The sequence below is a fragment of the Pongo pygmaeus genome, chromosome 1 (genome assembly GCF_028885625.2).
Source record: "Pongo pygmaeus isolate AG05252 chromosome 1, NHGRI_mPonPyg2-v2.0_pri, whole genome shotgun sequence".
NCBI classification, from domain to species: domain Eukaryota; kingdom Metazoa; phylum Chordata; class Mammalia; order Primates; family Hominidae; genus Pongo; species Pongo pygmaeus.
Window position 1 is genome coordinate 127,057,261 of NC_072373.2, and position 12,605 is coordinate 127,069,865.

Consider the following 12,605-nt stretch of genomic DNA (forward strand, 5'->3'; position numbering starts at 1 on the left):
ACAAAGCATAACAATAAATGCAGATCTATAAAAGATTCTAAATATTCTAACCAGCAGGGAGTAATTCGGGTTGTTTCCAGTCAGTGCCTTTCACACAGCATCTCTCCTTAGCTACTGGCTAAATACTTTCAAACATGTTCCTTGGCTATGGAGTGAAGACGGTACCTGCCTTGCTTGATGAAGCTGACTGACATTTTGAGAATTTCCTTTGCAAAGGGTTTCTGTGTTCCACCAATGTCCCCTACAACCCTTAGTATGCCTTTACCAGGTTGACTTTCCCCTTTTCCTTTAGAGCTGATAAAGACGACAAAAAGGAAATGACTCAATCTTCACTACATAGAATGTACAGGATCTATCTCAAATTTTTCTCTTTGTCTCATTTTGTATAATCTAATTTGTGTCATTTTAAAACGATTTTAATCACTCTTTATTTTCTTAGTCTTACTGAAAATGAATTATATGTATATAAAAAATACTGTTTATATTGTAAATTTTCACCTACTTACTAACTTTTCTGTTCCTTTGCAACAGGTAAGAATTTCATCATGGCCAAAGGAGAAACCAGGAAGTTGGTTTAGTGAATTTAAGAGGGGAAAACTGGTATGTTATTACCTCAACATGAAATGGTTTTTCACAAACTCAAGAAGTGATATTCTGATTATGTGTTTCTGGACCTTAACAGTGAAAGTCTAAATTATGCTAAACGAGGATTCCCTGTGGTCTCTAGTTTGCTCCACTTAATATCTCTTAGACCACTGTGGTATCTTAAAGCAACCTAACATTTTTGTATAAAAGTAAATGGAAATATGCTAAATTTACTGAAAACAAGGATCAAATCATGCATACAATTTATTAGGTACCTAAGATAGACATCATAAAAATATAAAGAATATAATATCTACTTAATATATATCTTCCTATTATTTCACTTTCTGTTTGCTTGAAACCTAATTCCTTCTTTGTTCTTCATTTCAAAAAGTTGGAATGTGCAACTTTTTCTGACTGTTCTGGCACAAATTTAAAGATTTCCATACAATTACCAGTTCAATAATTTTCTAAAGATATTTTAAGATTAGATGTCAAAATTAAATTAATCTTTAAAAGTGTTTAAACATATACATGTGTTTAAAGTATTTTATTTAGAATTTATTGAATTTAAAGTGTTTTCCAGTTATCCAGATAATTACTCAGTTGTTTAATTTTCTTTGAAAAGCTATTATTTTCCATTTATGATTATTTATACAGTTATTATTTCTATACAAACTCATGCATATTAACCACTTTTATTGACACTCTCCACTGGAGTTATAATTCTCTATTACAGTCTTCAAGTTGCATATTAAATATCCATATTACATTATTATCTTTGTATAAGTTTAAAAATATATACAGATAGAACTCAATGTGTGTGGATTGAATTTTCCCAGTAGATTTTTTTCTTCAACCCCACAAGAATACTCAGGATCTGACCTACTATTCAGTAAGAACTAAGTAAAATCTGTTTTAAGGAAGGAAGTAACAGATAACTGCTTTTACATTGACCTAATCTATAGTCTAGGTGAACATCTTAACCTTTTTTTTTTCAAATTTAAGTGTATATGTTACAGCTGAACTCAGATATTTTTATTACCAAAAATAAGACAATTTATAAAGATGATATGAGACAGTTGCTAATAAATTACAACTGAGACTATTTTCCTGCTGTAATTACAGAATAAGTATTGACTCAACAAATATTGTCTTGTCTTGCACATTATGCTTGGTGCTGGCAATACAGTGTTGAATACACACATCATCTAAAAATAGACAAACAGGCATTTCTGAAAACATTAATAACCTTTGAGGACTATAGCCCCAAAATGAAAAGTGTAGGAACATGTTTACAGATTTGGGTAAAGTTGATACATTTTGAAATGTTTGAAAGGAATAGTCAAAATCAAACAACATAAAACCAGCTAATCTTTGCATTATTCTAAGATTCCTTGGTTTTCATTGTTCCATTATTTTACCAATTTTTTTTTCAAAAAGATACATAAATATATTGAAACATTTCTTGGAAACTAAAGCATTTTTTATAGTGTTTACTGTTTAGGAAACTAAGACATAGAGATAAAGTGATTTTTTCAAAGATAAGCAGTGGCTACAGTAACTTAGTGGGATACAATTCATAAAATCTTGTCTCTGGGTCTTCTGACCCTCAATGTACACTTTTTTTCATTAGGTTAAGGTGGGTCTTTTGATTCATCTACATGCTTCTGGCATCACAGTTCACTGTCAGCAGTGATTTAATTCTTTGTAGCATAAAAGAGGAACAGAGTCATTAGGTTTCTTTTTATTCCTTTATTGCTAGCTTTCATACTTAGATGTTGAAGGAAATTCCATCAATATGGTGCAAATGACATTCCTGAAACTTCTGACTGCCTCTGCTCGGCAAAATTTCACCTACCACTGTCATCAGTCAGCAGCCTGGTATGATGTGTCATCAGGAAGTTATGACAAAGCACTTCGGTTCCTGGGATCAAATGATGAGGAGATGTCCTATGACAATAACCCTTTCATCAAAGCACTGTATGATGGCTGTGCGGTGAGTATAAGTTCTGCTTGTCTTCCTTCACAGAGATGATAGGCAGCATGTCACCGTTTCAGTTGGTCCTTACCCAGATTTTTCTCATGAAATGGATGTCAGTTGTTATTAACATTTGATGCTTAATCTTGACATGTTAAACTATGGTATGTGAGAAACCAGTAATGTTAACACACACACAGTTATGCACACAGACACTCTGAAACATTTTTAAAGGCATAACAGAAGGTAATCTTGGATTATATGTTATTTTATTCTGACATTTGAATCACATCACAGCTAGTTATTCCTAAAATGAAAAAGAAAATAAAAAAACTTATTTCATTTGCCTCCTTATTGGTGATTTTAAAATGACCGATAAAGGAATCACCATTATACCATTTATAATATCAATAATTTTTAGCCCTATATTTTGTTTATAAGAAGCTTGTTAATTTGTACTATATCAGTTTGAGATCCAGTATCATTATTGTTATCTCTATCTTATAGAACTACCTTGTTGACACACATAAGATTTTATATAAGAAAATAATAAATAGGTGCCCTAAAAAGCTCATTGCTTTAGCTGAGTATTGATGACTGAAGAGAAGTCACAATTGTAAATAAGTAAGTTCATGTTTTCATCAAAATGAGTGGAGTGCAAGTAGAATGAAGAAGAGAGAATAAAGCAAATGAATGGAGCAAGAGTTGGGAAAAGCTTTTCCTATATAGTTTATTGTTAAATATTCATAAAATTAACATATAGCAGAAGAAATTTTTTTGACATTTGACCTTCTGTGTTATAGTTCTGAACCTGTATTCCACTTTTTCTGTAAGAGAATTTGACTATGTATGTCTTAACTATAATTGTAAAGATGTATTATTTATACAGGAGGGGCTGGGTGTGGTGTCTTACCCCTGTAATCCCAGAACTTTGGGAGGCCGTGGCGGGCAGATCACCTGAGGTCAGGAATTCAAGACCAGCCTGGCCAACAAAGTGAAACCTCATCTACTAAAAATACAAAAATTAGCTGGGCATGGTGGCACATGCCAGTAGGTCCAGCTACTCAGGAGACTGAGGCAGGAGAATGGCTCGAAATCAGGAGGCAGAAGTTGCAGTGAGCTGAGATCACTGCTCTCCAGCCTGAGCAACAGAGCAAGACTTCATCTCAAAAAAAAGAAAGAAAGAAAAGAAAAAAATATATATATATATATATGAGGATTCAATACCAACATCAATTTTCATATTAAATTGTATTTATTAACTCGACTCTTTTTAATTACAAAATATATAGCACTATCATAGTTAAGTAATTACAGCTAAATATTAAATATACTAATCAATATTCAAAATTTCGAACTATATCAGTGATAAGAATTATTACATAGATAATAGAAAATTGGTTTTTCTATTCTCTTCTCTCTCAGCTTCTTACCGCCACTCAGAAGTCCAAGAAAAAATAAGATACATTTAAAAATCTTAAAAGATCGTATAACTTTTTATTTCTGCTTTATTTTACAGTCCAGAAAAGGCTATGAAAAGACTGTCATTGAAATCAATACACCAAAAATTGATCAAGTACCTATTGTTGATGTCATGATCAATGACTTTGGTGATCAGAATCAGAAGTTCGGATTTGAAGTTGGTCCTGTTTGTTTTCTTGGCTAAGATTAAGACAAAGAACATATCAAATCAACAGGAAATATACATTGGTGCCACCAACCCATTTTGTGCCACATGCAAGTTTTGAATAAGGATGGTATAGAAAACAACTTGCTACATATACAGGTACCATTTAGGAAATACCGATGCCCTTGTGGGGGCAGAATCACATGGCAAAAGCTTTGAAAGTCATAAAGATGTAAGTTAGTGTGGCTAAGATGGAAACAGGGCTGATTCTTGATTCCCAATTTTCAACTCTCCTTTTCCTATTTGAATTTCTTTGGTGCTGTAGAAAACAAAAAGAGAAAAATATATATTCATAAAAATATGGTGCTCATTCTCATCCATCCAGGATGTACTAAAACAGTGTGTTTAATAAATTGTAATTATTTTGTGTACAGTTCTATACTGTTATCTGTGTCCATTTCCAAAACTTGCACGTGTCCCTGAATTCCATCTGACTCTAATTTTATGAGAATTGCAGAACTCTGATGGCAATAAATATATGTATTATGAAAAAATAAAGTTGTAATTTCTGATGACTCTAAGTCCCTTTCTTTGGTTAATAATAAAATGCCTTTGTATATATTGATGTTGAAGAGTTCAATTATTTGATGTCGCCAACAAAATTCTCAGAGGGCAAAAATCTGGAAGACTTTTGGAAGCACACTCTGATCAACTCTTCTCTGCCGACAGTCATTTTGCTGAATTTCAGCCAAAAATATTATGCATTTTGATGCTTTATTCAAGGCTATACCTCAAACTTTTTCTTCTCAGAATCCAGGATTTCACAGGATACTTGTATATATGGAAAACAAGCAAGTTTATATTTCTGGACAGGGAAATGTGTGTAAGAAAGTATATTAACAAATCAATGCTTCCGTCAAGCAAACAATCATATGTATAATTTTTTTTTCTACCTTATCTCATCTCATTGTTTCCAGTGTGCTTCAATAATGCAGGTTAATATTAAAGATGGAAATTAAGCAATTATTTATGAATTTGTGCAATGTTAGATTTTCTTATCAATCAAGTTCTTGAATTTGATTCTAAGTTGCATATTATAACCGTCTCGAAAATTATTTTACTTGCCCAACAAATATTACTTTTTTCCTTTCAAGATAATTTTATAAATGATTTGACCTACCTAATTGCTAAATAAATGACATATGGTGGACTGTTATTAAGAGTATTTGTTTTAAGTCATTCAGGAAAATCTAAACTTTTTTTTCCACTAAGGTATTTACTTTAAGGTAGCTTGAAATAGCAATACAATTTAAAAATTAAAAACTGAATTTTGTATCTATTTTAAGTAATATATGTAAGACTTGAAAATAAATGTTTTATTATTTCTTATATAAAGTGTTAAATTAATTGATACCAGATTTCACTGGAACAGTTTCAACTGATAATTTATCACAAAAGAACATACCTGTAATATTGAAATTAAAAAGTGAAATTTGTCATAAAGAATTTCTTTTATTTTTGAAATCGAGTTTGTAAATGTCCTTTTAAGAAGGGAGATATGAATCCAATAAATAAACTCAAGTCTTGGCTACCTGGATTGGTCATTTTCTTTCTTAAATAGGTTCCAAATTATTCTCAATTTCAGATAAAGCTTTTGATTCTTTCTTGACCATCCAGATTAGAATAGTTTTACACTTCTGAACAAACATATTACCATTCAGAGATAAGTTGTCTAAATCCCCCACATGCATAAGATAGTAAAAAGAACATGGTAATACTAAATTTATAAAATAAAGGTAGATTATACTTAGAATTTCAAAGATATATTTTTGTAATTAAATATTTTACATAATGAAAGTATAGCAATAACAGAATATTTTGCATATCAGCCTGCATCAGGGATGCAGTGTTATCTGTTTAAACCAAATAAACTTTAATTTGGCACTCAATAGAATGAACAGATAATTGAATGTCTACGCTTTTATATTCTTTCCATATATGGATATAGTCTTCTTCAGGACATCAGACTTTTTTTCGCTCCCTTATGATTGATGTAATCTAGACAAAAGAAAGCTCACCAGAATAGAAAAAAACTTGTTAGATGATATTTTAATCCTGGCCCCAGCAGGTATGTTTTTCATATGAAAAATGCAAAGAATAGTATTGACCTTGAAGGCAGGGCAAATCATGGACTTAGTGCACATGAAATTTGATCTAACTTTAAGAAATAAAACTACAAACACAAGGTACAGAAGTGACTATAATGAGTAAAGATATTACAACAAATTATTATTTGTATTAAAAAGTTAACACAAAAAAATACCAGGAAATCTGGGAAAACAATCTTTTTTTCTTTCTGAAACACTCTGTGATTTTTTAATATTATATTTTTGGCTGCAGTCTCTTTGAGTGAGTGCCTCTTTATAAGAGATTTCATAATTTAACTTCCTCTAGAGTAAGATACTCTAATATGCAAGGTAAAAAAATGTTTCTTATTGATACCTTAGAAATATTTCTGTTTCATGTCTTGTTATTGGTAAGTATTATAAAATTTTTAGATTATTTAAAAATTTAGGAAAATCTCTATTACATATATTTCATATGCACTAGAAAATTTGTGAGAAATTTCCACAGACTAGCTTCTAATTCTGTACATTTCAAATCTTGTTTCTCCTCCACTGCCTATAGATTTTATGTTCTGGGCACCATAAAACACATGTATGCCATGGTACAAACTCAGTCTTCTTTGTGGTCATCATAACATATCATTAGTTCATTCTTCCATTGCTATAAGGTAATACCTGAAACTGAGTAATTTATAAAGAAAATAGGTTTAATTGGCTCATGGTTCTGCAGGCTGTACAGGAAGAATAGCAGTTTCTACTTCTGAGGAAGCCTCAGGAAGCTTCCAATCATGGCAGAAGGCAAAGTGAGAGTGAGGCGTCTCACATGGCTGGAATAGGTGCAAAAGAGAGTGAGAGGGGAGGTGCTACACACTTTTAAATAACCTTATCTCATGAGAACTCACTGTCACAAAAACAGCCCAAGAGGATGCTGGTAAACTCTTCATGAAGGATCCACCCCCAGGTCCAATTACACCACACTAGGTCCCAGCTCCAACATTGTGGATTACAATTCAATATAAGATTTGAGTGTGGACACATATCCCAACTATATCAGGGATGACAAGGTTATTCCAGAAAGCCATTTACACTAGGATTGACAGCATTAATATACATAAAATAATGACAGGTTGTATAATTATACCCTGTCATGTAAATATAGTATGCAAACCCCAAATAAATGAATCTTTATTTGAATTTTCTCCTTGCTGGCCCCTTCCACTCTACCTAACAAAAGGCGAAACGACAAAGAGTAGTTGCAGTGGTAAAACAACGTTCTTAACTAATCATGGTCAATCTTACTCTGGCAAATTTTACTAATAATATGACCATGTAAACATATTTCTAGGAGACCTCCCAGGCTCTTAAATGAAGCCCATGTAAAAGAATTGTCCTGGAGCTTAAGCTTTATGAGTTTCATGTTAAATAGATGTCTTCATACTGGATAACTGTAAAACATATGAGTTACCTAACACAATATCTGGCATATATCAGCTATAAAGAAATCGCTGCTGCTCTAGATTTCTTTGTGCTGCTATTATCACCACAGTATAAGTCCCTTTCTGAAATGTAGCTAGTAACACCTGTGCTACCCAATATCATATAATTTTTATAAAGATTTCATTTTAACAAAGTAAATATTATACAAATTCCATGATCACAGAGACCCAAATCATCAAAGAGACTTACATACAAGCTTTACAAATGATTTGCAAAAGATACCAAAAAAGAACAGCAGCCTAAGGCATTTTAAATCCAGCAAGTCTGGATTCACCGGACATAGCTTATCAAATCTTCTTTTTCTATATGTACCGACATGTGTTTTACTTGCAAGAGGATGATTTTAATAGGTCTTGGGGGGTCTCTCAACTTTGGTACTTTGCTAGTTTCATATCCCTGTACTGGCTGTATGATTAACCATTGCTCAGTACAGCTGCAGCCAGGAGATCCATAGATTGCAGAATTATTTACAGAAAAATTTTTTAAAGAAAAATATCTCACTTAAACCTTTCCAAGCTCAGTAAGCTGTACATAGCAACCCATGCAGAATCCTCATTCACTATTCATCTAATAAATCCAACTGTCAATATTTAGAAGTAGATGGTTCAGGGTTAAAAAAGAAACAATAGAAAAAAAAATTTACAAATCCACGGTTAACTCTTTCCTAAAACCACAACGTGAAATAATTTCAGAAATGTTTCATGCTATAGTAACGACTTATTTTACAATAACATTATAATGGTAGTTCTGTCTATAATACTATAGGTATGAGATAAACAAAACCACGGGGATATGGTTTGGCTGTGTCCCCATCCAAATCTCATCTTGAATTCCCCCTTGTTGTGTGAGAACCCAGTGGGAGGCAATTGAATGATGGGGGCAAGTCATTCAAATGCTGTTCTTGTGACAGTGAGTAAGTCTCACGAGATCTGATGGTTTTAAAAAGAGTCGTTCCCCTGAACAAGCTCTCTAATTTTTTGCCTGCCACCATCCATATAAGATGTGACTTGTTCCTCCTTGCCTTCCACCATGATTGTGAGGCTTTCCCAGCCAATTAAAGCCCAGTTTAATTGAACCGTAAGTCCAATTAAACCTTTTTCTTTTGTAAATTGCTCAGTCTAGGGTCAGTCTCTATCAGCATCATGAAAACAGACTAATACAGTACCTTGATACCAGTGAAGTGGGCACTGCTGAAATGATACCTGAAAATGTGGAAGCAGCTTTGGAACTAGGTAACAGGCAGAAGTTGGAACAGTTTGAAGGGCTCAGAAGAAGACAGGAAATTGTAGGAAATTTTGAAACTTCCTAGAGACTTGTTGAATGGCTTTGACCAAAATGCTGATATGGTCTCAGATGGAAATGAGGAACTTGTTGGGAACTGAAGCAAAGGTGACTCTTGTTATGTTTTAGCAAATAGACTGGTGGCATTTTGCCCCTACCCTAGAGATTTATGGAACTTTGAACTTGAGAGAGATTATTTAGGGTATGTGGCAGAAGAAATTTCTAAGCAACTAGCATTCAAGAGGTAACTTGGGTGCTGTTAAAAGCATTCAGTTTTATAAGGGAAGCATAGCATAAAAATTCAGGAAATTTGCAGCCTGACAATGTGATAAAAAATAAAATCCCTTTTTCTGAGGAGAAATTCCAGCTGCAGAAATTTGCATAAGTAACAAGGAGAGGAATGTTAATCCCCAAAACAATGGGGAAATGTCTCAATGTATCCAGGGCATGTCAAAGATCTTCATGGCAGCCCCTCCCATCACAGGCCCGGAGGCAGAGCAAGAGAAATAGTTTTGTGGGCCAGGCCCAGGGTCGCCATGCTGTGTGCAGCTTAGGGACTTGGTGCTCTGTGAACCAGCTGCTCCAGCTGTGGCTGAAAGGGGTCAATGTAGAGATTGGGCCTTGGCTTCAGAGGGTGCAAGCCCCAAGCCTTGACAGCTTCTATGTGGTATTGAGCCTGTGAGTGCACAGAAGTCAAGAATTGAGGTTTGGGAATGTCTGCCTAGATTTCAGAAGATGTATGGGAACTCCTGGATGCCCAGGCAGAAGTTTGCTGCAGGGGTGGGGCCTTCATGGAGAACCTTTGCCAGGGCAGTGCAGAAAGGGAATATGGGGTCAGAGTCCCCCACACAGAGTCCCTACTGGGGCACCACCTAGTGGAGCTATGAGAAGAGGGCCACTGTCCTCCAAACCCCAGAATGGTAGATCCACCGACAGCTTGCACTGTGTGCTTGGAAAAACTGCAGACACTCAATGCCAGCCTGTGAAAGAAGTCAGGAGGAGGGCTATACTCTACAAAGCCACAGAGTCGGAGCTTCCCAAGACCATGGGAGCCCACCTCTTGCATCAGTGTGACCTGGATGTGAGACATGGAGTCAAAGGAGATCATTCTGGATCTTTAAGATTTAACTGCCCTGCTGGATTTCAGACTTGCATGGGGCCTATAGCCTCTTTGTTTGGCCAATTTCTCCCATTTGAAATGGCTGTATTTTTTATTTATTTATTTTATTTATTTATTTTTTTGAGGTGGAGTCTCGCTCTGTCACCCAGGCTGGAGTGCAGTGGTGTGATCTCGGCTCACTGCAACCTCCACCTCCTGGGTTCAAGTGATTCTCCTGCCTCAGCCTCCCAAGTAGCTGGAACTACAGGTGCCCACCACTACGCCTGGCTAATTTTTGTATTTTTAGTAGAGACAGGGTTTTACCAAATTGGCCAGTCTATTCTCGAACTCCTGACCTTGTGATCCGCCCATCTCAACCTCCCAGAATGCGTAAGCCCCCACACCTGGCTGGAATGGCTGCATTTACCCAATGCCTGTACTCTTATTGTATCTAGGAAGTAACTAACTTGCTTTTGATTTTACAGACTCATAGGCAAGGAGGGACTTGCCTGTTCTCAGATGGGACTTTGGACTGTGGACTTTTGGGTTAATGCTGGAATGAGTTAGGACTTTGGGAGACTGTTGGGAAGGCCTGATTGGTTTTGAAATGAGAGGACATGAGATTTGGGAGGGGCCAGTGGTGGAACGATGAGGTATGGCTGTGTCCCAACCCAAATCTCATTTTGACTTCCCACATGTTGCAGGAGGGACCTGGTGGGAGGTAATTGAATCATAAGGCAAGTCATTTACATGCTGTTCTTGTGACATGTCACGTTTGTGAGTAAGTCTCATGAGATCTGATAATTTTAAAAAGAGGCATTCCCCTGCACAGGCTCTCTTATTTTTTGCCTGCCGCCATCCACGTAAGATATGATTTGCTCCTCCTTGCCCTTTTCCATGATTGTGAGGCTTCCCCAATCACATGGAACTGTAAGTCCAATTACACATTTTTCTTAAATTGCTCAGTCTCAGATAGGTCTTTAACAGCAGCAAGAAGATGAACTAATACACCCTGATTCCTATTCTAAAATTACCTCTATATGTCTATGCAGAAATAATTAAGTAGCCTTTCTTCCCACAATGTGATGATTTCCTTTTTGTGAAATCTAAAAAGCAAAACTTACATCTCAGTAGCAGGTCTTATTCCAGTGATAACACAGTATAAGCTATTTAGTTACACCATGCACCCATATTAGGGTGCATGGTTTAACTAAAATATTTGGCTGTTTTTTGGCTCATAGAGTGAAATGATTATTTCTGGGGCCCAAAGGAAGATTCACATGAAATGATGAAAACTTCTTTGCTCAACCCTATGTGGGATGTCCAGACTTTGAATTAAATAAAACAAATCCACTACTTACAGATCCCTCCAGTCACTGTGGTTCAAAGGTCTGTGCAACCAATTCCTTAATAACACAGGTTTTGGTATCTTACCTATTTCAGGGAAATAAAATAAAACAAAATAAAAATAAGACATTGTAAATAAATAGTTTAAGCCACTAAATAAAAAATTGTTCCCATAGCTACCATTCAATAGGTAAAAGTATTTTCAAGACTCTGAAAGTTTTCATGTAATTTTTATGTAACTTTGATGTTTCTTATCTATGTAGAAAGAAACTAAGCTCATTTGTTAGATAACATAACTATCTAGTTGTCTTCATAGTTTTGATGTTTTAATGTCAATAGTTGACATGGTTTGGCTACGTCTCCACCCAAATCTTATCTTGAATTGTAGTTCCCATAATCCCAACATGTTGTGGGAGGGACCTAGTTGGAGGTAACTGAATCATGGTGGTGGGTTTTCCAGAGCTGTTCTTGGGTAGTGAATAAGTCTCATGAGATCTGATGGTTTTATAAAGGACAGTTCCCTTGCACTTCTCTCTCCTGTCACCACATAAAGAAGGACGTCATTGCTTCCCATTCCACCATGATTGTAAGTTTCCTGAGGCCTCCCCAGCCATGCTGAACTTTGAGTAAATTAAGCCTCTTTCCTTTATAAATTACCCAGTGTCAGGTATGTCTTTATTAGCAGTGTAAGAAAGGACTAATATAGTAAATTGGTACTAGTAGAGTGGAGTACTGCTTGCTATTAAGATGCCCAAAAATGTGGAAGTGACTTTAGAACTGGGTAACAGTCAGAGATTGGAACAGTTTGGAGGGCTCAGAAGAAGACCAGAAGATGTGTGAAAGTTTGAAGCTTCATAGAGACTTGTTGAATGGTTTTGACCAAAATGCTGATAGTGATATGAACAATGAAGTCCAGACAGGTGGTCTCAGATGGAGATGAGGAACTTATTGGGAATTGAAGCAAAGGTGATTCTTGCTTTGCTTTAGCAAAGAGACTGGCTGCCTTTTGCCCCTGCCCTAGAGATCTGTGGGACTTTGAACTTGAGAGAGATCATTTAGGGT

The 12,605-nt window shown here is 35.4% G+C and overlaps 1 protein-coding gene across 2 annotated transcripts in view; it reads left to right on the forward strand.

The window, feature by feature from the left end:
- The window catches only part of COL11A1 (collagen type XI alpha 1 chain), a 243,202-nt gene extending 238,386 nt beyond the window's left edge, over positions 1-4,816 (forward strand). For both annotated transcript variants that reach the window (XM_054450666.2, XM_054450675.2), the window contains exons 65-67: positions 532-600; positions 2,351-2,584; positions 4,086-4,816. In XM_054450666.2, the coding sequence (XP_054306641.1) occupies positions 532-600; positions 2,351-2,584; positions 4,086-4,232 (450 nt within the window). In that variant the 3' untranslated portion in view covers positions 4,233-4,816. The remainder of the gene's footprint in view (positions 1-531; positions 601-2,350; positions 2,585-4,085) is intronic.
- The last annotated feature ends 7,789 nt before the right edge of the window (positions 4,817-12,605 follow it).